The sequence below is a fragment of the Pristiophorus japonicus genome, chromosome 2, assembly GCF_044704955.1.
Source record: "Pristiophorus japonicus isolate sPriJap1 chromosome 2, sPriJap1.hap1, whole genome shotgun sequence".
NCBI classification, from domain to species: Eukaryota; Metazoa; Chordata; class Chondrichthyes; family Pristiophoridae; genus Pristiophorus; species Pristiophorus japonicus.
The window spans coordinates 228,665,359-228,689,451 of record NC_091978.1 but is presented as its reverse complement, the minus strand read 5'-3'; the positions used below and the strand labels follow the sequence as shown (position 1 = coordinate 228,689,451).

At 47.3% G+C, this 24,093-nt stretch overlaps 1 protein-coding gene across 1 annotated transcript in view; it reads right to left on the bottom strand.

Annotated features, from left to right (window-relative positions):
- The window catches only part of LOC139229933 (transmembrane protein 144-like), a 124,631-nt gene that overhangs the window by 28,828 nt on the left and 71,710 nt on the right, over nt 1–24,093 (bottom strand). Inside the window, exon 7 of the mRNA XM_070861583.1 lies at nt 19,249–19,331. Coding sequence (XP_070717684.1) covers nt 19,249–19,331 — 83 coding nt within the window. The remainder of the gene's footprint in view (nt 1–19,248; nt 19,332–24,093) is intronic.

Genomic DNA, 24,093 nt, shown 5'->3' with positions numbered 1-24,093 from the left:
TGGTGCTGACGTCAGTACACATGTGCGTCACTACGTATCTCCAAGGGAAGAGAAGCAGCGATTATTTAGGTTCAGCCCACTGGGCCACCAGTGAGGGTTTCAGCTGGGCCAGCGGTCTGGTACCTAAGAGGGGGTGCCAGGCTGACTGTTGGCGGCCCAACCAAACCCGGGGGGGCATTATTGTCCGGCCGATTGGGAAGTCGGCCAGCAAAAAAAAATATGTTGGCCGCGGCAGTGCGCCCTCCCTTTGAAGGGCCACTCTGTTGCCATGTGTCACAGAGTGAAAGGAAGGTGCACAGACAGAAAAAGCTGTCGGGGGCACCGCATGGCACATTTACGAATTTTGCAGCTAAATTTTGTGGGAGCTCGTGATTTGCAGTAGTCGCAGGCTTCCCCCATGTGCAGGGTGACATTGACTACAGGCAAGTTGCCATCAGGGTACCTAATCAGGCGCTGAACACCTCGAGTCTCTTCGCCGAGCGCAAGCTGAAGTTAAGCATCGACAGCGGTAGGAACGTACGGCAACCTAGGCAACCCACCCACAAGTTCCTTCAACCACCGTTTGCCCCACCTATGACAGAGACTGTAGGTCCCGTATTGGACTCTTCAGTTACCTGAGAACTCATTTCTAGTGTGGATCATAACAACAGCCAGCAGTATTCATCAATAGGAAAGGATACCACTCCATCAATGTGCAGCTTGTGGTTGATCACAGAAACAGGATCATGTAAGTATTTGTAAAGACAGCTGTCATGACACATTTATCTTGTGGCTCTTTATCATTCCGCCTGTATTTGATTCTTCGGGCAACATGGCAGGATGGCTCCTGGGGAACAAGGGATACCTGCTGCACACTGGCTCATGACACCCCACCAATCCCAAGCAACACTGATTAATAGAAGTCATGGGTCCACCAGGATCCACCATAGGGAAGTGGAATATGAGTTTTAGGTGTCTCAATAGGCCTGGAAGGTCCCTACAATATGCTCCATGACAAGTCTCCTGCATAGTCGATGTGTGCTGCATACTTCACCACTTTGCCTTACAGAGAGGCCAGCCTTTGGAGGAGCCAGAGGGGCAGCAGTGGGCCACATCATGAGAGGGAAAAGGAGGAAGCAGCAGAAGAAGGAGCCTTACAGCGAGATGTGAGGGATCAGCTCATTGCTCAATGATTCTGGCGACCTGCTCATATAGCTCCTGTTTCAGTGAACTACTAAGAATGTAGACTCAGAAGCTGTTATAAAACTGCACAGTAAACCAAAGTGCCAAATTTAAAACCGCACTAAGTAATTGCCTTGAACTCATCTCTCTCCCAAGTGCTCAACCCATAGGAGAAGAAATTGGGCTACTTTGTGCCTCCCGTTAGCGCCCCCTAATGAGCGCAAATAAGATTGTGACCCAGCGCGGCGAGAACAGCTTCTGCCGCTAAATTCGACGGGAGTTTTGTGGAGGCGGTAAGACGTTGCACCACAGAACAAAAATTGTCCCTCGCCCCCTGGTTGTGTGCCTGGAGCTGACAACGGTTGTTTCAGCAATCGAGTTTCAGTTGGATGTCAGCTGGAGGAGCGCTATTTAAAGGCGCAGCATCTGGTTTAGTTTTAGTCAGCAAATAATAGTTCCTTCTTAGTTTCACATAGGCAGACAGGCGTTTTGACCAATTTGAGCGATTTGCTGTTGAAGGAGTGTTCTGGCTCCTATAGATTTGTGACTTTCATTGAGGGCAGATTTGAAACTTCAACATTAATGGCCCAGAAATTTCGCCCTCTCTGGGACCGTACGGAATGTGTACGGACCCGGGAAGGCATCGCAAAAGCCGGTTTTCAGCGCACAATGCACATGTGCTGAAAACCGGCTTTACCGATCTGTCAAGATTGCGGTAGTTACCCATATTTAGCCCAGCAAATGTCCTCAAAACTCTTGCGCTTGATAAAAGCAGGCATAGCCTACTTAAAACATAACACTTAAAACATAAAAAATAAAATTAAAAAAACACATTTTATTTTTAAAAATCCTGCCATTACGTTAAATTTATTTTCAAGCATAATTAAAAAAACTTTTTAAAAATGCGGAAAAAATGTTTTCTCTAAGATAGTTATTAAGTTTAATTTCAATTAATTTTAATTATGTGAGGTGTGTTTTTTATTTTTTATTTTGTGTTGTTGTGTTTGAGTTTTTTTTTCTCAATTAATAGCAATGAGAACTCATAGATACAGAGTGCTCATTGCTATTAATTGAGAATACTTTACCTGATTGGTTGAGCAGTCACATGTGACTGCATCTTCTGCATGGGAACCTGGAGGATGAGATTGTGCTTTGCAGTGCGGGAAGAGAAGGCCTCCCCAACGGAATTCCACGCTCTTCCGGGGCCACCAGGTACTTTCGGAAAAATTCTCCGGTCAGAGGCATTCGTCCGAAAGAAGCCTCCGACCGGAATTTCAGGCCTATATTGTCTCAAGGGGTTTGTGCTGGCACTGGACCTCACGCGCCAGTATCACCATCGGAGGCAACTGAGGCACAGAGAAAGATAGCATAATGTGGCCAGAGGGAGGAGGGTCAACAGGGCTGTCAACAGGAAGCTTTAACCTCCCAGGGTATTCCAGCAGCAGTTCTACATCAGTTTCATTGAGGAACAGTGTGTTCAAAGGCTGCAATGACGTGGTCACAGAGCTTTGCCACCTCCTGCAACCAGACCTCCAGCCTCAGACCATAGTGAGGACGGCTCTCTCAATATCAGTCAAGGTCACCATCATGCTCAATTTCTACGCCAGTAGATCCTTTCAGTGTGAAACAAGAGACATCTCCAACATCTCCCAGTTTGCCGCCTATTGCTGCAACCGCGAGGGAACAGATGCTCTCTACATTACCTATCATAGGCAGTCCCTCGAAATCGAGGAGGACTTGCTTCCACTCTAAAAGTGAGTTCTTAGGTGACTGAACAGTCCAATACGGGAATTACAGGTTCTATCACAGGTGGGACAGACAGTCGTTGAAGGAAAGGGTGGGTGGGGAGTCTGGTTTGCTGCACGCTCCTTCCGCTGCCTGCGCTTGCTCTTGCTGACGAGACTCGAGGTGCTCAGCGCCCTCCCGGATGCTCTTCCTCCACTTAGGGCGATCTTTCACCAGGGACTCCCAAGTGTCGGTGGGGATGCTGCATTTTATCAAGGAGGCTTTGAGGGTGTCCTTTGAGGGTTTCCTCTGCCCACCTGGGGCTCGCTTGCCGTGTAGGAGTTCCAAGTAGAGCGCTTGCTTTGGGAGTCTTGTGTCAGGCATGTGCACAATGTGGCCCGCCCAACAGAGCTGTTCGAATGTGGTCACACTCAACAAGCTCCCCGCTGGAGTGGAACTAAACAACACAACCAGTGGGAATCTATTCAACCTTCATCGTCTCCAGGCCAGATCCAAGACCATCCCATCCTCTGTCGTCGAGCTACAGTACGTGGACGACGCTTGCGTCTGAGCACATTCAGAGACTGAACTCCAAGTCATAGTCAACATCTTAACTGAGGCGGCGTACGAAAGCATGGGCCTTACACTAAACATCCATAATACAAAGGTCCTCCATCAACCTGACCCCGCCACACAGCACTGCCCCCAGTCATCAAGATCCACGGCATGGCCCTGGAAAATGTGGACCATTTTCCATACCTTGGGAGCCTATTATGAGCAAGGGCAGACACAGACGACAAGGTTCAACACCGCCTCCAGTGCGCCAGCGCAGCCTTTGGTCGTCTGAGGAGGAGAGTTTTCAAACATCAGACCCTCAATCCTGGCGCCAAGCTCATGGTCTACAGGGCTGCAGTGATACCCGCCCTCCTGTATGGCTCAAAGACATGGACCATATACAGTAGACACCTCAAATCACTGGAGAAATACCACCAACTATGTCTCTGCAAGATCCTGCAAATCCCTTGGGAGGATAGATGCACTAACGTCTGTGTTCTCGGTCAGGCCAACATCCCCAGCATTGAAGCACTGACCGCTCTCTGCAAGAGGAGGAGAGACTACATTTCCTTTCCCATCACCAGACAGAAGCAGCACAAGTGTGCATGTGGCTTTTCCAGAATAGCAGGCTTCCCCATGGTGAGGGCGTCATTGATTACACCCACGTCGCTTTGCGGGCAGTGCATAAAAAGCCACCACTTCAAGCTCGCAGCTGGCTGGACGGAGACAAGGGCTATCAGCTCTGCACCTGGCTTATGACTCCCCTCCGCAATCCCAACACTTTTGCTCAGCATTCATATAATGAGAGCCATGCTGCCACCAGGAATATCATTACGTAGACCATCGGAGTGCTCAAGCAACTATTCTGCTACCTTGACCGCTCAGGAGAAGACCTCTAATACTCGGCTGAGTGGGTGTCCCTTTTCATCGTCATCTGCTTCATGCTGCACAAATTGGCCATTAAAAGGGTGCAACCATTACCACCACGCATAGCTCCATTATCTCAGAAGGAGGAGGAGGAGGACAAGGATGAGGAGGAGCATGAGGAGGAGGAGGGCGAGGATGAGGATGAGGAGGAGGAGCTGGAGCAGGAACAGCAGCGATGGAAGAGGCAGACACTTAATCAACCTTTTGCAAGAGCAGTACACGACCATCTCACCAGACTTTGGTTCCAATGAATTCCAAGCCATTTCCCGGTTGCTCTGCATGTCCCAATCATTACATCAATTTTGCATTCCAAACCACAGCCCCAAGCTTAAATGAGAGACAGCACCAAATATGCCACATGCCAATTAAAATTTATCCAAAATCATTAACCACATATATAAACAACAATTAACTTTACTTTTCACACCTTGTGCAAAACTTTATACCCCTCTTAACACTGGCTTTACCAACTCTACTGCTCCTACATAGTGTCTCCCCAGTGGCTGCAGCAGGACTGGTGGAAGGCTGCTGAGTGTCAGGGCCAGAGACTACAAATGGCCTTGCAAGACACCCTTGACCAGTTCTTGGCCTGGAATGCCCAGCTGTAGACTGCACCACCTCAAGCTGGGGGGGGCGGCAGTCTGAGCCGGTTGGCTGACAGTCAGCGACATGTGCAATGGCGGAGTGGAAGTGGTGGGATCAGGAATGATGTCTTCCTGAGAGAGTTCAGCAGGTTCCTGCTCCACTGACCCATTCTGGACCTAATGGTTTGCATCCAAGCATCTGAAAGAGAAGTAGCGGCAGAGATAGTGGATGCATTGGTTGTAATTTACCAAAATTCCCTGGATTCTGGGGAGGTCCCAGCAGATTGGAAAACTGTAAATGTAACGCCCCTATTTAAAAAAGCAGGCAGACAAAAAGCAGGAAACTATAGACCAGTTGGCCTAATATCTGTGGTTGGGAAAATGTTGGAGTCCATTATTAAAGAAGCAGTAGCATCATCATCATAGGCAGTCCCTCAGAATCGAGGAAGACTTGCTTCCATTCTTAACATGATTTCTTAGGTGGCTGTATCGTCCAATATGAGAACCACAGTCTCTGTCAAACGTGGGACAGATAGTCGTTGAGGGAAGGAGTGGGTGAGACTGGCTTGTCGCACGCTCTTTCCGCTGCCTGCGCTTGATTTCTGCATGCTCTCGGTAACGAGACTCGAGGTGCTCAGCGCCCTCCCGGATACACTTCCTCCACTTAGAGCGGTCTTTGGCCAGGGACTCCCAGGTGTCAGTAGGGATGTTGAATTTTATCAGGGAGGCTTTGAGGGTGTCCTTGTAACGTTTCCGCTGGCCACCTTTGGCTCATTTGCCGTGTAGGAGTTCCGAGTAGAGCGCTGGCTTTGGGAGTCTCGAGTCTGGCATGCGAACTATGTGGCCTGCCCAGCAGAGCTGATCAAGTGTGGTCAGTGCTTCAATGCTGGGGTGTTGGCCTAGTCGAGGACACTAACGTTGGTGCGTCTGTCCTCCCAGGGGATTTGTAGGATTTTGCGGAGACATTGTTGCTGGTATTTCTCTAGTGACTTGAGGTGCCTACTGTACATGGTCCATGTTTCTGAGCCATACAGGAGGGTGGGTATTACTACAGCCCTGTAGACCATGAGCTTGGTGGCAGTTTTGAGGGCCTGATCTTCAAACAAAAGAAGCAGTAGCAAGACATTTGGAAAATCATAATTCAGTCAGGCAGAGTCAGCATGGATTTATGAAGGAGAAGTCATGTTTGACAAATTTGCTGGAATTCTTTTGAGGATGTAACAAACAGGGTGGATAAAGGGGAACCAGTGGATGTGGTGTATTTGGACTTCCAGAAGGCATTTGACAAGGTGCCACATAAAAGGTTACTGCACAAGATAAAAGGTCACAGGGTTGGGGGTAATATATTAGCATGGATAGAGGATTGGCTAACTATCAAAAACCAGGGAGTCGGGATAAATGGTTCATTCTCGGGTTGGCAGTCAGTAACTAGTGGGGTGCTGCAGTGATCAGTGCTGGGACCCCAATTATTTACAAACTATATTAATGACTTGAACGAAGGGAGCGAGTGTAACGAAGCCAAGTTTGCTGACGATACAAAGATGGGAGGAAAAGCAATGTGTGAGGACTGTTATATATGTGGACTTGTATTTACGCTGTACAGCCACCAGAGGGCTCATCCCCCAGAGTCCAAAGGGATCTCATAATCCCTTGGGAGCACAGGTACTTAAGAAGGCTTCACAGGTTGGAGAGGCACTCTGGAGACCTGCAATAAAAGACTAAGGTCACACTTTACTTTGAGCTCACAGTGTTCAGTCTGACTCTTTCTCCATACATAGAAACATAGAAAATAGGTGCAGGAGTAGGCCATTCGGCCCTTCTAGCCTGCACCACCATTCAATGAGTTCATGGCTGAACATGCAACTTCAGTACCCCATTCCTGCTTTCTCGCCATACCCCTTGATCCCCCGAGTAGTAAGGACTTCATCTAACTCCTTTTTGAATATATTTAGTGAATTGGCCTCAACAACTTTCTGTGGTAGAGAATTCCACAGGTTCACCACTCTCTGGGTGAAGAAGTTTCTCCTCATCTCGGTCCTAAATGGCTTACCCCTTATCCTTAGACAGTGACCCCTGGTTCTGGACTTCCCCAACATTGGGAACATTCTTCCTGCATCTAACCTGTCTGAACCCATCAGAATTTTAAACGTTTCTATGAGATCCCCTCTCATTCTTCTGAACTCCAGTGAATACAAGCCCAGTTGATCCAGTCTTTCTTGATAGGTCAGTCCCGCCATCCCGGGAATCAGTCTGGTGAACCTTCGCTGCACTCCCTCAATAGCAAGAATGTCCTTCGTCAAGTTAGGAGACCAAAACTGTACACAATACTCCAGGTGTGGCCTCACCAAGGCCCTGTACAACTGTAGCAACACCTCCCTGCCCCTGTACTCAAATCCCCTCGCTATGAAGGCCAACATGCCATTTGCTTTCTTAACCGCCTGCTGTACCTGCATGCCAACCTTCAATGACTGATGTACCATGACACCTAGGTCTCGTTGCACCTCCCCTTTTCCTAATCTGTCACCATTCAGATAATAGTCTGTCTCTCTGTTTTTACCACCAAAGTGGATAACCTCACATTTATCCACATTATACTTCATCTGCCATGCATTTGCCCACTCACCTAACCTATCCAAGTCACTCTGCAGCCTCATAGCATCCTCCTCGCAGCTCACACTGCCACCCAACTTAGTGTCATCCGCAAATTTGGAGATACTACATTTAATCCCCTCGTCTAAATCATTAATGTACAATGTAAACAGCTGGGGCCCCAGCACAGAACCTTGCGGTACCCAACTAGTCACTGCCTGCCATTCTGAAAAGTACCCATTTACTCCTACTCTTTGCTTCCTGTCTGACAACCAGTTCTCAATCCATGCCAGCACACTACCCCCAGTCCCATGTGCTTTAACTTTGCACATTAATCTCTTGTGTGGGACCTTGTTGAAAGCCTTCTGAAAGTGCAAATATACCACATCAACTGATTCTCCCTTGTCCACTCTACTGGAAACATCCTCAAAAAATTCCAGAAGATTTGTCAAGCATGATTTCCCTTTCACAAATCCATGCTGACTTGGACTTATCATGTCACCTCTTTCCAAATGCGCTGCTATGACATCCTTAATAATTGATTCCATCATTTTACCCACTACTGAGGTCAGGCTGACCAGACTATAATTCCCTGTTTTCTCTCTCCCTCCTTTTTTAAAAAGTGGGGTTACATTGGCTACCCTCCACTCGATAGGAACTGATCCAGAGTCAATGGAATGTTGGAAAATGACTGACAATGGATCCGCTATTTCCAAGGCCACCTCCTTAAGTACTCTGGGATGCAGTCCATCAGGCCCTGGGGATTTATCGTCCTTCAATCCCATCAATTTCCCCAACACAATTTCCCGACTAATAAGGATTTCCCTCAGTTCCTCCACAACAACTGACGATGAGATACAGATAGTGAACCCAAAGATGCAGAGAACAGTGGGCATCCTGTAGAAATTTTCGGAGGGAGATAATTGTGGAGCGACTCGACCAATACTTCGTGGCCAACGAGCTAGATGGGGAAGAGAGCACTGCCAAACGAAGGGCGATCCTCCTCACCGTCTGTGGGGCACCAACGTATGGCCTCATGAAGAACCTGCTCACTCCAACGAAACCCACGGAGAAATCGTATGACGATTTGTGCACACTGGTCCAAGAGCATTTGAACCAGAAGGAAATTGTTCTGATGGTGAGGTACCGGTTCTACACGTACTAAAGGTCTGAAGGCCAGAAAGTGGCGAGTTATGTCGCTGAACTAAGACTCCTTGCAGGACACTGCGAATTTGAAGGACATTTGGAGCACATGCTAAGAGACTTTTTTGTACTTGGCATTGGCCACGAAACCATACTTCACAAACTTTTGACTGTAGAGACCCCAACCTTGAGTAAGGCCACAGCGATAGCCCAGGGGTTCATAGCCAGCAGTGACATTACGAAGCAAATCTCTTAGCACACAAGTGCTGCTACAAGTATTGTGAACAAAGTGATATTATTTTCGAATTGTAACATACAGGGCAAGTCACACATACCTGAGATGTCTCAGAGTCCACCATCAAGGGTGATGAATGCAAGGCCATTAACACCTTGTTGGCGCTGCGGGGGTGATCATCATTTCTATTCATGCTGATTCAAAGGATACATTTGCAAGGGCTGTGGAACAATGGGACACATCCAACGAGTGGGCAGGCGAGATGCTAAGCCTGTTAAACCTGCAATCCACCATGTTGCAGAGGAGGATCACGATGAAACAGAGCCTCAGATAGAGGAGGCAGAGGTACATGGGGTGCACACATTCACCACAAATTGTCCCCCGATAATGCTGAATGTTGAACTAAATGGACTCCTGGTGTCAATGGAGCTGGACACGGGCACAAGCCAGTCCATCGTGGGCAAAAAGACTTTCAAAAGGTTGTGGTGCAACAAGGCCTCAAGGCCAGTCTTAACTCCAATTCGCACGAAAATAAGAACTAACACAACAGAACTGATTCCTGTAATCGGCAGTGCTACCGTAAAGGTCTCCTACGATGGAGCAGTGCACAAGCTACCACGCTGGGTGATACCGGGCGATGGTCCCACGCTGCTCGGCAGGAGCTGGCTGGGAAAGATACGCTGGAACTGGGACGACATCCTAGTGCTATCGCGTGCTGACAACACATCGTGTGCCCAGGTCTTAAACAAATTTCCTTCGCTGTTCGAACCAGGCATCGGGAAATTCCAAGGAGCAAAAGTGCAGAGCCACCTAATTTCGGGGGCGCAACCCATCCATCACAAGGTGAGAGCAGTACCATACATGATGAGAGAAAGGGTAGAGATCAAGCTAGACCGGCTACAAAGAGAGGGCATCATTTCACCGATCGAGTTCAGCAAACAAATTGCTTATTTTGTATGATCCAAGTAAGCGTTTGGTACTAGCATGTGATGCGTCGTCATATGGTGTCGGGTCTGTATTGCAACAAGCTAATGCTTTCAGGAAACTGTAACCGGTTGCTTAGGCATCCAGGAGTCTGTCTAAGGCCGAGAGAGCCTACAGCATGATTGAAAAAGAAGCATTAGCGTGTGCCCATGGGGTAAAGAAAATGCATCAATACCTGTTTTGGCTAAAATTCGAATTGGAAACTGACCATAAGCCACTTATATCCCTGTTTTCCGGGAGTAAAGGGATGAATACCAACGTATCGGCCCGCATCCAGAGATGTGCGCTCACGTTGTCCGCATACAATTACGCCATCCGCCACAGGCCAGGCATGGAAAAGTGCGCCGATGCTCTCAGTAGGCTGTCATTGCCCACCACAGGGAGTGAAAATGGCGCAGCCCGCAGATCTAGCCTTGGTTATGAAAGCATTTGAGAGTGAGGAATCACCCGTCACTGCCCGGCAGATCAAAACCTGGGCAAGCCAGGACCCCTTATTATCTCTAGTCAAAAGCTGTGTGCTTCACGGGAGCTGGTCCAGTGTGTCCCAGTGGAAATGCAGAAAGACATAAAACCGTTCCAGCGGTGCAAAAATGAAATGTCTATACAGGCAACTGCCTTCTGTGGGGCAATTGAGTAGTAGTCCCCAACAAGGGCAGAGCCACATTCATCAATGACCTCCACAGTACCCACCCAGGTCTCATAATGATGAAAGCGATAGCCAGATCCCACGTTGGTGGCCCGGCATCGATGCGGACTTAGAGTCCTGCGTTCACAGATGTAATACATGCTCGCAGTTAAGCAATGTACCCAGGGAGGTGCCGCTAAGTTTATGGTCTTGGTCCTCCAAACCGTGGTCTAGGGTACACGTCGACTATGCAGGCCCGTTTTTGGGTAAGATGTTCCTTGTGGTTGTAGACACGTACTCCAAGCGGATTGAATGTGAGATAATGTTGACTAGCACGTCCACTGCCACTACTGAAAGCCTGCGGGCAATGTTTGCCACTCACGGCTTACGCAATGTCCTGGTGAGCGACAATGGGCCATGTTTTACCAGTGCTGAGTTCAAAGAATGCATGACGCGTAACAGGATCAAACATGTCACATCTGCCCCATTTAAATCAGCATCCAATGGTCAGGCAGAGAGAGCAGTGCAAACCATCAAGCAAGGTTCGAAGAGGGTAACTGAAGGCTCACTGCAGACTCGCCTATCCCGAGTCCTGCTTAGCTACCGCACGAGACACCACTCACTCACTGGGATCCCACCTGCTGAACTGCTGATGAAAAAAGCACTTAAGACAAGGCTCTCGTTAGTGCACCCTGATCTACATGAACAGGTAGAGAGCAGGCAGCTTCAACAAATTGCATACCATGATAGCACAAATGTGTCACGGGAGATTGAAGGCAATGATCCTGTGTTTGTATTGAACTTTGGACAAGGTCCCAAGTGACTTCCTGGCACTGTCATGGCCAAAGCGGGGAGCATGGTGTTTTGGGTCAAACTTTCAAATAGACTCATTCACCGGAAACACTTGGACCAAATCAAATTCAGATTCACAGACTATCCTGAGCAACTCACCTTGGACCCTACCTTTTTTGATCCCCCAACACACACACCAATGGCAACCGGCACCACGGTTGACCACGAAGCAGAACCTATCATCCACAGCAGCCCTGCAGGGCCCAACACACCAGGCAGCCCAGCAAGGCCAACTGCACAGCAGCCCAGCGAGAGCCCAACAAATGATTCAACAACACCAGCTTTCACACCGAGACGATCAACCAGGGCAAGAAGGGCCCAAGATCGACTCACATTGTAAATAGTTACACTACTGACTTTGGGGGGGAATGTTGTTATATATGTGGACTTGTATTTACTCTGTACAGCCACCAGGGAGCTCAACCCGTGGAGTCCCAAGCGATCCCATAATCCCTTGGGAGCACAGTTACTTAAGAAGGCCTCACAGATTGGAGAGGCACTCTGGAGACCTGCAATAAAAGACTAAGGTCATACTTTACTTTGAGCACATAATGTTCAGTCTGACTCTTTCTCCATACACAACAAGCCTGCAGAAGGACATAGACAGGCTAGGTGAGTGGGCAAAAATTTGGCAGATGGAGTGTTATGATGGAAAGTATGAGGTTATGCACTTTGACGGAAAAAATTGAAGAGCAAGTTAGTATTTAAATGGATAAAAATTGCAACGTGCAGCAGTATAGTGGGACCTGGGGCCCTGGTGCATGAAGCACAAAAGTTTCTTTTGCAGGTGCAGCAAGTGATCAGGAAGGCCAATAAAATCTTGGTCTTTATTGCAAAGGGGTTGGACTATAAAAGCAGGGATGTCTTGCTACAGTTATACAGGGTATTGGTGAGGCCACATCTAGAATACCGCGTACAGTATTAGTTTCCATATTTAAAAAAGGATATACTTGCTTTGGAGGCAGTTCAGAGAAGGTTCACTAGGTTGATTCTGGAGATGAGGGGGTTGACTTTTGAGGAAAGGTTGAATAGGTTGGGCCTATACTCATTGGAATTCAGAAGAATGAGAGGTGATCTTATCAAAACATATAGTATTATGTGGTGGCTTGACAAGGTGGATACAGACAGGTTGTTTCCACTGATAGGGGAGACTGGAACTAGGGGGCATAATCTTAAAATAAGGGGCCGCCCATTTAAAACTGAGATGGTTATAAATCTGTGGAATTCGCTGCCTCAAAGAGCTGTGGAGGCTGGGTCATTGAATAAATTTAATATAGAGATAGACAGTTTCTTAACCGATAAGGGATTAATGGGTTATGGGGTCCGGGCAGGGTAGTGGACCTGATTCCATGATTGGATCATCCCTTGGGGGCACTGTATATAAGCCGGCCCCGAAGGCCTGTTCCTCACTCTGGAGTGTCTTATTAAAGACTGAGGTCACTGTGACTTTAACCTTCCTGTGTGCAGCCTCATCTGTGTAAGGAACACAATATTATTAAATGGCGGAGCAAGCCTACTCCTGCTCCTATTTCTTATGTTCTTATGTTCTGCCACTCTCCCGGCACCTAAGCATCCTCCCAATCTGCTAGAGCACTGATTGGTGGCCTGCTGCGACACCATGAGATCCCCGGTCGACTGTGGTGGACCCAGCGGTGATGGCAGCAGTCAGAGCTCGCATGGCATCCAGCTGAGAATGCAAGAGAGCAGTCTGAGCTTCAATGCCAGCAACCATTGTCTGCATTATAGCACTAAAACATTGCATTGCTTCCGCCTGTGCTGCAATGGAAGCTGCCACATTGCCCACCACACGCGTCATGAGGTCTGGGTCCGCACAATCTCTCTGGGAGTTCACCAGCATCTGCAGACTAGAAATTATGGACTCCATGGCATGCTCAGAGCTCTGTGCAAAGTTAGAGGTAGATCTATCCATGCTCCTTACCATTGCCGAGAGGCCCTTGGGCACCCTTGCCATCACCCTTGTTGTGAACGCCTCCCCATCGATGTCGTCATCTGCGTCCTGTGCTGCAGAACCTGCACGCGAACTCTCCCTCCGCGAAGCTGGCCCCCGAGCTACCCTTTTCTCCTGGCCTTGCTGCAGCTGCTCGTCCCTGATGCATCACCCAGTGCAGACCCCTCTACTAAGTCTGCCTCTAACGATCGCGTAGTCCCAGTCTCTGAGGTTGTGCCTGCAGATGAGAGATGTAAGTGACGCGGTGCTTGGGTCCTCCCACTCTTCTCCTTCCTCACTCTCTGTGGAAGACTCATGGACTAGCTGGTCATCTTGTTGCTGATTATCTGTAAGCAAAAAGGCACAAGACTCGCATTAAGGTGAGGGCAGGGTGGCAGAAATGGAGCAAGGAATGAGACAGGATCAGGAGCTGGAAAGTAATAAAACCTTCTGGTGTGAGGGGGAAGTGGGATGAGAAAAGGAAGGGATGAAGATACCATTGTTTCCCCCAACGGAATCGATGTTGCCGATGGCCACAGCGCCCACCCGCTGCTGCCCAATGAGTCGCAGCACTCGCACCTCCAGATCTGAAAGCTTCTGGAAATGCGCATCACCCCCGCCCTGTTCTCTGCTGCTCCCTCCTATTGTGTGCCATCTTGGCCTGCAAAAGAAATATGTGTGAGTCAGAGTCCAGCTATGTGTCAGGGAGATATGCCTGCCATCATTGAATAGCTGTGAATGTAGCCAAGGCATGAGATGAGGGTGTGGGGTTGACTAGGTGCACGGGCAGAGGTTCAGAGGCTGGTACGTAGGAACCAGTGAAGCACGTACTTGCTTTGACCTCCCGACTGAGGTGGTTGAATATTTCACGACACTGTGTCAGGTTGCGTTGCACAACACTACTGGATGAGACCTCCTCGGCCACTTTCCTCCACATTTCCCTGAAGACCTTGGGCAATGGTCTCTTTCCGTTGGCCGGAAACAGCGCTTCCCTCCTTTGCTCCACTGCAGCCACCAATGCCTCCAATGCGACATCAGTGAACCGACGAGCTCTCCCTCTGGGATTTGGATTTGGAGCAGCTGTAACCATGAGGTGTTTTACTTGTTCACAGGTTGCCTTCAGTTCCAGGAATGCTGAAAACGAGCAGCTGCAGATTGATACAACCTCCCCTTTAAGAGCTGGAATGAGCCAGCGTGAAGGATTGAAGGATGAATACTGAATGCAAGTCACTTGAAATTTGGTAGCACTCTGGTGGTAGCGTCCCTGTAGCACCCCACTGAGGTCATTAGTGCTTGATTTACTGCCCCCTTCCTTCCTGTGGCACTAAAGCCCCATTTAGAAGAAGTTCAGAATCCTTTGCGCCTGACGCTAAGTTTTCTAAATTTAGAAAGTTAACGCCCCAAACGGTGTGCTACCAAATTTCTCCCCCATAGTGTTTTTCTTATAAGAAGGTTTCTTAAGTCTACTACTCCTATGAAGTGTTCCCCTAATGGCTTCAACAAAGCTGACATAAAATAAGAACATAAGAAATAGGAGCAGGAGCATGTCATACGGCCCCTCGAGCCTGCTCTGCCATTCAATAAGATCATGGTTGATCTTCTACCTCAACTCCACCTGACCCACTATCTCCATATCCCTTGTTTTCCTTAATATTCAAAAATCTTTCAATCTCAGTCTTGAATATACTCAAAGACTGAGCATCCACAGCCCACTGTGATAGAGAATTCCAAAGATTCACAACTCTCTGAGTAAAGAAATTCCTCCTCATCTCAATTGTATGCCGACCCCTTATCCTGAGACTATGCCCCCTAGCTCTAGACTCTCCAGCCAGGGGAAACAGCCTCTCAGCATTTACCCTGTCAATCCCCCTCAGAATCTTGTATGTTTCAATGAGATTACCTCTCATTCTTCTAAACTCCAGAGAGTATAGGCCTATTCTACTCAAGGCTGCTTTGTCATGTTGGAGCCCTCCAGATGCTCATGGCTGGTGGCTTCTAGATGCTCGAGTTTGTGAGATTCCAGCTGTAGACTGCAGCTATGAAACTTGGCTGCTGCCGGGGCAGTCGGCTGACACCATGATGGGTATAGTTTGGGAGGTTGACTAAGAAACAGATGTGCTGACATCCTGCAAGAGAATAACCCGCACTTCTTCCATCGTGCCACTGCTACTCCCGCGGGGCTATGGCTCATCACTTCCACTGATCTGTGGGAGAGCAGATTGCAGAAGATGGGTGGCTCCTTCAAAGCTCCCTGTCTATTTAGTCCACCAATCAGTCTGGAGTGGATCCCTGTCTCTCGACACTGGTGGTCCACAGTCTGTATGGCAGCCATTTGAGCTTCCACCAAAGCTGCAAAATGTACAACATGGACTCCTGTTGTGAGGCTGCAGTTCCAGGATGAGTCAGGAAATCTTTTTAAGATTGCGCTGAATACCTTGCAAAGGGTGACAGACCATGTGCAGTGATTTACTTGTGACCCCTCAACAGCAACGATGAAAGATTTTCAGAACTCCAATACACCAAGGGGCATATGGCAACTTCACAACCATCTGCAGGAACCCCCAGAAGACAAAGGCAGCAAGCCCAGACATGGTTCTGCTCATGAATGTTGTGACTGAGGCAATGCAGAACTTGGGCTCCCACTTAAAGGAGTCTGTTACTGCCAGAGTTTACAGGTTTGGCCAATCTGATCAGCAGGGTTATGATTGCGGGCTTTACACTTTTCGGGACTCCCTATGGTCTGCTCTCATGCAAATCACTGACCATACAACAGGAGTGCCCAGCACCTGGAATATAGCAGGAGAAGGGTCAAATGAGGCAACTTCCTCCAGGATGACTAGACATCTATTCAAACCACGTTTTCAAAGCCTTGAAATTATGCCAGTTAGCGGGCAGCTGCTATGTAGCAGGACCATCTGATACTTCGCACTCAGAATTAGAGTGATACCTTGAGGCATATCGTTGGGGCAAAATCAGGAGAAATTGCCGTTGGCTGTGTATTACCTGACCTGAGAGTTCTTGATCCTGACATGGAGTGCCTGAAATAGAAAGTGTTTCATTCTCCAGTAGTAACATCCCTTATCTTGAAGAGCACGAAATAAAAGATCATAAAAACCGGTGGCCTTAATTTTCCAAATAATTTGAATAGATTGTAGAAATTTCAGCACAGAGGGGGATATTTGAATCACTGTCCAGGTGTCAGTGTTAATTTTGCATCAGATCGATTTACTCTTAACCCATTTCTCTGTACCTTTTTTAATTCGAGTTTAATCGCCTCTTAAATGCCATGATTGACTTGGCTTCAATAGCCTCTTGTGGTTACAGGATTCCATATTCTAATAACCTTTGTATTAAAAAAAAACTCTTGTAACCTCCCTGTATGCATTTGATACTAATCCTAAACTTATGCTCTATTGTACTGATTAACGAATCAGTGGAAATAATCTTTCAGTATTTACCCTCTCAAAACATTGAATGACTCTCTTATATTCCCTGCTCTAGTGAATAGAATCGTAGGTTTTTAAGTCCCGTTGAATTTATGTTGTGCCTTTTCTGTGGCTGTAAGATAATTTCTATAAAGGAGTTCTTAAATTATATACAGTACTGCAATCACTCTCACTAAGTATCACCTCATTACTTTCATATATACAAAAACTCAGAATTACAAATAGAAAGAAATACTATAAATTCAGTGAAATATTTTGACAAAGATTGAATGAATTTCTCAGGCACTCAATAATAGGCTGTTCCCTTAAGAGAAAACAAACAAAACAATACATTATTCAAGGCAAACCTGGATTCAAGTGGACTCCCACATGGCCTTAATTAATAAACCCATCCTTTCTTGTTTCATAGAAACATAGAAACATAGAAAATAGGTGCAGGAGTAGGCCATTCAGCCCTTCTAGCCTGCACCGCCATTCAATGAGTTCATGGCTGAACATGCAACTTCAGTACCCCATTCCTGCTTTCTCGCCATACCCCTTGATCCCCCTAGTAGTAAGGACTTCATCTAACTTCCTTTTGAATATATTTAGTGAATTGGCCTCAACAACTTTCTGTGGTAGAGAATTCCACAGGTTCACCACTCTCGGTCCTAAATGGCTTACCCCTTATCCTTAGACTGTGACCCCTGGTTCTGGACTTCCCCAACATTGGGAACATTCTTCCTGCATCTAACCTGTCTAAACCCGTCAGAATTTTAAACGTTTCTATGAGGTCCCCTCTCATTCTTCTGAACTCCAGTGAATACAAGCCCAGTTGATCCAGTCCTTCTTGATAGGTTGGTCCCACCATCCCGGGAATCAGTCTGGTGAACCTTCGTTGCACTCCCTCAATAGCAAGAATGTCCTTCCTCAAGTTTCTTTCTCTATCTGCCCTGAAAATATTAATAGCCTGGAATATGTCTTGCCTTGGCTAAAGTTAACTTTCTACCAAGTCTACAATCTCATTTTTCTTCATTCTAATTATTGTCTTTAGTTACCGAACGTTATATTTAATGCTTTGCACATTCACATATAAACATAGTAATCCTAATTCATTAAGTCCACCATTTTACTTTTCCCTTTATTCTTTCTTCGCAGTAACTATTTATCATAACTCGTGCTTGCAGAAGTGAATTAGGACAAATAGTCTCCGACTGCCCCCCCACCAGCGCAATTTACACTAACCCTTTTCTGCGCATGCGTCGGAACTGGCCCCAAATATCACGTTGCCTGCTCAGCCGCCGGCCGCCGAGCCCCAAGTTCCCCGCTGGGCCTCCGAGCCCCGAGCTGGGGGGAGAGCAGCGGGCCAGAGAGAGCCAGCGGACAACTGAGGGGAGAGAGAGAGAGAGACTGAGAGAGAGCCTGGTTTGGAACGGGGGCGGGCAGGAGTGAGCCTGTTTAGAGGGGGGGGGAAGAGAGAGAGAGAGGCTAGTTGGGGGTGTGGGGGGGTGGAGCGAGGGAGAGAGAGAGAGGTCAAGCACTTGTGCTGGGGTAAGGGACTTCGGCTGGGGGAGGGATGCACTTGCACTGGGGTAAGTGGGCTGCACTTGCTCTGGGTAAGGAGGGACTTCGGCTGGGGGAGGGATGTGTTCTTTCTGATTTCTGAAGTCCAAATGGATCATGTTACAATGTGCAAAGTTAGGGGGTTCCATTTACACATTCCAGAGAAACTTCAGGGTGTTGCTTATCCAAGGGGACCAATCAGCAATAGGTCATGTGATAATGGAGAGCCAATCAGAGAAACGGCTGCAATTCAGTTAGTACAAATAAACTCCTAACACCTGTGAACTCATCCTTTTTTTTGGCGTGGAAGCAAGTTATCCTCGTTTCGAGGAACTGCCTATGATGAGATGATGACAAATAAACGCATCCTTTCACTAATCTACCACATACTCTAAATTATGTCTCTGCATCTCTTCTCCCAGTATTGCATTGTTTAGACTATTTTTCCATTGCACTACATTTATTCTAAACCTGCCCTCCATATACTCAAGGTGGGTGATGTCATTCATTTTACTTTTGGAACTCAGTGTCAGGATCAAGCAAACCAGAGGCAGGTATTTATGTAGTGAAACTGCCTCTATTCTGCCCCATATATATGCTTTACCCACAACATCAGAAAATAGCACATTTTACTGCACGAGTGTGAATTTCTTCACATCTTACAGTGACCATCCTTGTTGCTCTCCAAGTAAAGCTATTAGTTCTGAGTCAATCTGGGCAGGTTTGTGCTAAGGGCCAACATTCATTAGGAACTGGGTTGAGGCTGTCCAAAGAGACTTTATTTGTTGTTAAGTATTTATGCGAGGTAAATAATCCCTTTGAACTAAAAGTTTATTTCTACGTAGGCCCTGTCAACAGTTGATTGTAAGGTGTATTTATACAATTACTTGGTATTACAGCGATCAGCCATAATGCAGACTTGTTTTACTTACACCAGTTTTTTTTGTGATGGTTTGAGTTTATCAGTCCAGCAAGTGTCTCTTTGTTTTGTAGAAGTCTCCTGTAATGATGAAGGCTGTCAAAAAATAATGGGAACCATGAAACACATTCCAGATTTCCTATCACCTTTCCCTTCATACTATTTTCCGATAAAACTGAAGTTTCCTTGCATTACAAGATCACAGCAGTGCAACAAGATGGGCTGGAAATTCGGTACCGCCCATTTTGAGGCGTTATTCCTGGCGGGGCGGTAAGTATAGCGTCCTATAAAAGTTTGCGCTTTCTACTGAGAAATTTAGTTGCATCGTACCAAGAGGGAAAGGGGGCGCTAAATCAGGCATTCCACAATTCTCCTCGGACACTCCACTCAAAACTCTCTGCGTGACAATGGAAGACGAAATGCGCATGCTCCAAAGGCCATTATAGATCCCAGGGCCAGCCAATTATTAAAGGCGTGGTACGATAAGTATGCACAGTTCTGACTTTACACTCTGAGCAGAGCGGGAAAATGGAGGAGCAGGAAGGTCACCAGTAAGCACAACGCTCCTCAGCCACGGCTGTTGACACCTTAATCGAGGCAACTGAAAGGAGGTGGATGCCTTGCTACACTGCCTCCACCGTGGCTGCCGCTGCTCCTCCTGGTCTGGTGCCCATTCGGGACCTCGGCAGGCTCTTGTTCCTCTTCCTCCTACTGAGGTAGGACTGCAATCCCCAGTGGAAATGCCTGGGCCCTTATTATGGCCAAGTTGTGCAGCATGCAGTACACCACAATGAATAGCAACACCTGTTGAGAGGAGTATTGAAGGCTACCTCTACACGGGCCAGGCATCAGAAACACTGCTAGAGCAGTCCTATTGTCTGTTCAATGATGTTGCAGGTGACCGCATGGCTGTCATTGTAGCGATGCTCCGCTTGTGTGGGGGGTTGCGGAGGGTGGTCATTAGCCAAGTGGCTAGGCCGTATCCATTGTCTCCGAGCAGCCAGCCGAACCCTTCCAGTGGTGGCTGAAACATTCGTGGCACGGTGTTCTCACGCAGGATGAACGCATCATGTGCGTTCCCTGGATAGCGGGCATTCAGTACGACGATGCGCTGTGTGCGATCGCACATCAGCTGTACATTCAGGGTAGTGGTATCCATTTTGGTTTCTACATACCTCAGCATTCTCGAATGGTGCTCACAAGGCCACCTGTGTGGAGTCAATAGTTCCTTGAACCCTCAGGAAGCCCGCAATCCTAGCAAAACCACATGCCCGCTCATTCTGTTTCTCCCTGCACATTGGGAATGCTATGAAATCCATTTTGCGGGTGTAGAGAGCCCATGTCACATCGCGGATGCAATGATGTGCAGCGCATTGAGAAATGCAGCATTTGTCCTGATGCAGCCTGGAAGGAGCCAGAGGCATAGAAGGCCAGCACCACAGTGACCTTCTCGGGCAGCACAGTCCTGGTGCCAATGTGAGGCTGCAGGTCTGCCTGCAGGAGATGGAATATCTCTGTCAGCACCTCCTTTCGGAAGTGCAGCCTTAGAAACATAGAAACATAGAAAATAGGCGCAGGAGTAGGCCATTCGGCCCTTCGAGCCTGCACCACCATTCAAAATGGTCCCCGCGATCATCCCCCTGCAAAACAGATACACCGCTTTGGGTACTGTTGAGGGAGATGACTCATCAGGGGAGGGCAGCAGCAGCCAAGTCCATGGCACCGTGGGTGGCTCTGCTGCACAGGAGGGCAGGAAAAAGAGTGGGAGAGCTATAGTGATAGGGAATTCTATTGTAAGGGGAATAGAGAGACGTTTCTGCGGCCGCAACCAAGACTCCAGGATGGTATGTTGCCTGGATCAAGGATATCTCGGAGCAGGTGCAGGGCATTTTGAAGAGGGAGGGTGAACAGCCAATTTTCGTGGTGCATATAGGTACCTACAACATAGGTAAAAAACAGGATGAGGTCCTACAAGACGAATTTAGGGAGCTAGGAGCTAAATTAAAAAGTAGGACCTCAAAAATAGTAATCTCAGGATTGCTACCAGTGCCACGTGCTACTCAGAGTAGGAATTGCAGGATAGCTCAGATGAATACGTGACTTGAGGAGTGGTGCAGAAGGGAGGGATTCAAATTCCTGGGACATTGGAACCGGTTCTGGGGGAGGTGGGACCAGTTCAAACCGGACGGTCTGCACCTGGGCAGGACCGGAATGAATGTCCTAGGGGGAGTGTTTGCTAGTGCTGTTGGGGAGGGGTTAAATTAATATGGCAGGGGGATGGGAACCTATGCAGGGGGACAGAGGGAAGTAGAATGAGTGCAGAAGCAAAAGATAGAAAGAAGAAAAGTAAAAGTGGTGGGCAGAGAAACCCAAGGCAAAAAGCAAAAAGGGCCACATTACAGCAAAATCCTAAAGGGGCAAAGGGTGTTAAAAAGATAAGCCTGAAGGCTCTGTCCCTCAATGCGAGGAGTATTTGGAATAAGGTGGACGAATTAACTGCGCAGATAGCAGTTAATGGATATGATGTAATTGGCATCATGGAGAAATGGCTCCAGGATGACCAAGGCTGGGAACTCAACATCCAGGGGTATTCAACATTTAGGAAGGATAGACAGAAAGGAAAAGGAGGTGGGGTGATGTTGCTGGTTAAAGAGAAAATTAATGCAATAGTAAGGAGGGACATAAGCTTGGATGATGTGGAATCTGTATGGGTGGAGCCGCGGAATACCAAATGGCAGAAAACGCTTGTGGGAGTTGTGTACAGACCACCATACAGGAGTAATGAGGATGGGGACAGCATCAAACAAGAAATTAGGAATGCGTGCAATAAAGGTACAGCTGTTATCATGGGCGACTTTAATCTACATATTGACTGGGCTAACCAAACTGATAGCAATACGGTGGAGGAGGATTTCCTGGAGTGTATTAGGGATGGTTTTCTAGACCAATATGTCGAGGAACCTACTAGAGGGCTGGCCATCCTACACTGGGCGATGTGTAATGAGAGAGGATTAATTAGCACTCTTGTTGTGCGAGGCCCCTTGGGGAAGAGTGACCATAATATGATAGAATTCTTCATTAAGATGGAGAGTGACACAGTTAATTCAGAGACTACGGTCCTGAACTTGGGGAAAGCTAACGTCGATGGTATGAGACGTGAATTGGCTAGAATAGATTGGCGAGTGATACTTAAAGAGTTGATGGTGGATAGGCAATGGCAAACATTGAAAGATCACATGGATGAACTTCAATAATTGTACATCCCTGTCTGGAGTAAAAATAAAACGGGGAAGGTGGCTCAACCGTGGCTAACAAGGGAAATTAGGGATAGTGTTAAATCCAAGGAAGAGGCATATAAATTGGCCAGAAAAAGCAGCAAACCTGAGAACTGGGAGAATTTTGTAATACAGCAGAGGAGCACAAAGGGTTTACTTAGGAAGGGGAAAATAGAGTATGAGAGGAAGCTTGCTGGGAACATAAAAACTGATTGCAAAAGCTTCCATAGATATGCAAAGAGAAAAAGATTAGTGCAAACAAACATAGGTCCCTTGCGGTCAGATTCAGGTGAATTTATAATGGGGAACAAAGAAATGGTGGACCAGTTAAACAAATACTTTGGTTCTGTTTTCACGAAGGAAGACACAAATAACCTTCCAGAAATACTAGGGGTCCGAGGGTCTAGTGAGAAGGAGGAACTGAAGGATATCCTTATAAAGCGGGAAATTGTGTTAGGGAAATTGATGGGATTGAAGGCCGATAAATCCCTGAGGCTTGATAGTCTGCATCCCAGAGTAATTAAGGAAGTGGCCATAGAAATAGTGGATGCATTGGTGATCATTTTCCAACAGTCTATAGACTCTGGATCAGTTCCTGTGGACTGGAGGGTAGCTAATGTAAAACCACTGTTTAAAAAAAGGAGGGAGAGAGAAAACGGGTAATTATAGACCGGTTAGCCTGACATCAGTAGTGGGGAAAATGTTGGAATCAATTATTAAAGATGAAATAGCAGTGCATTTGGAAAGCAGTGACAGGATCGGTCCAAGTTAGCATGGATTTATGAAAGGGAAATCAGGCTTGACAAATCTTCTGGAATTTTTTGAGAATGTGGACAAGGAAGAACTAGTGGATGTGGTATATTTGGACTTTCAAAAGGCTTTTGACAAAGTCGCACACAAGAGATTGGTGTGCAAAATTAAAGCACATGGTATGGGGGTAATGTACTGATGTGGATAGAGAACTGGTTGGTAGACAGGAATCAGAGTCAGGATAAACGGGTCCTTTTCAGAATGGCAGGCAGTGATTAGTGGAGTACCGCAGGGCTCAGTGCTGGGACCCCAGCTCTTTACAATATACATTATTGATTTAGATGAAGGAATTGAGTGTAATATCTTCAAGTTTGCAGATGACACTAAACTGGGTGGTGGTGTGAGCTGTGAGGAGAATGCTAAAAGGTTGTAAAGTGATTTGGACAGGTTAGGTGAGTGGGCAACTGCATGGCAGATGCAGTATAATGTGGATAAATGTGAGGTTATCCACTTTGGGGGCAAAAACACGAAGGCAGAATATTATCTGAATGGCGGCAGATTAGGAAAAGTGGAGGTGCAACGAGACCTGGGTGTCATGGTACATCAGTCATTGAAAGTTGTCATGCAGGTATAGCAGGTGGTGAAGAAGGCAAATGGTATGTTGGCCTTCATAGCTAGGGGATATGAGTACAGGAGCAGGGAGGTCTTACTGCAGTTGTATAGGGCCTTGGTGAAGCCTCAGCTGGAATATTGTGTTCAGTTTTGGTCTCCTAATCTGAGGAAGGACGTTCTTGCTATTGAGGGAGTGCAGCGAAGGTTCACCAGATTGATTC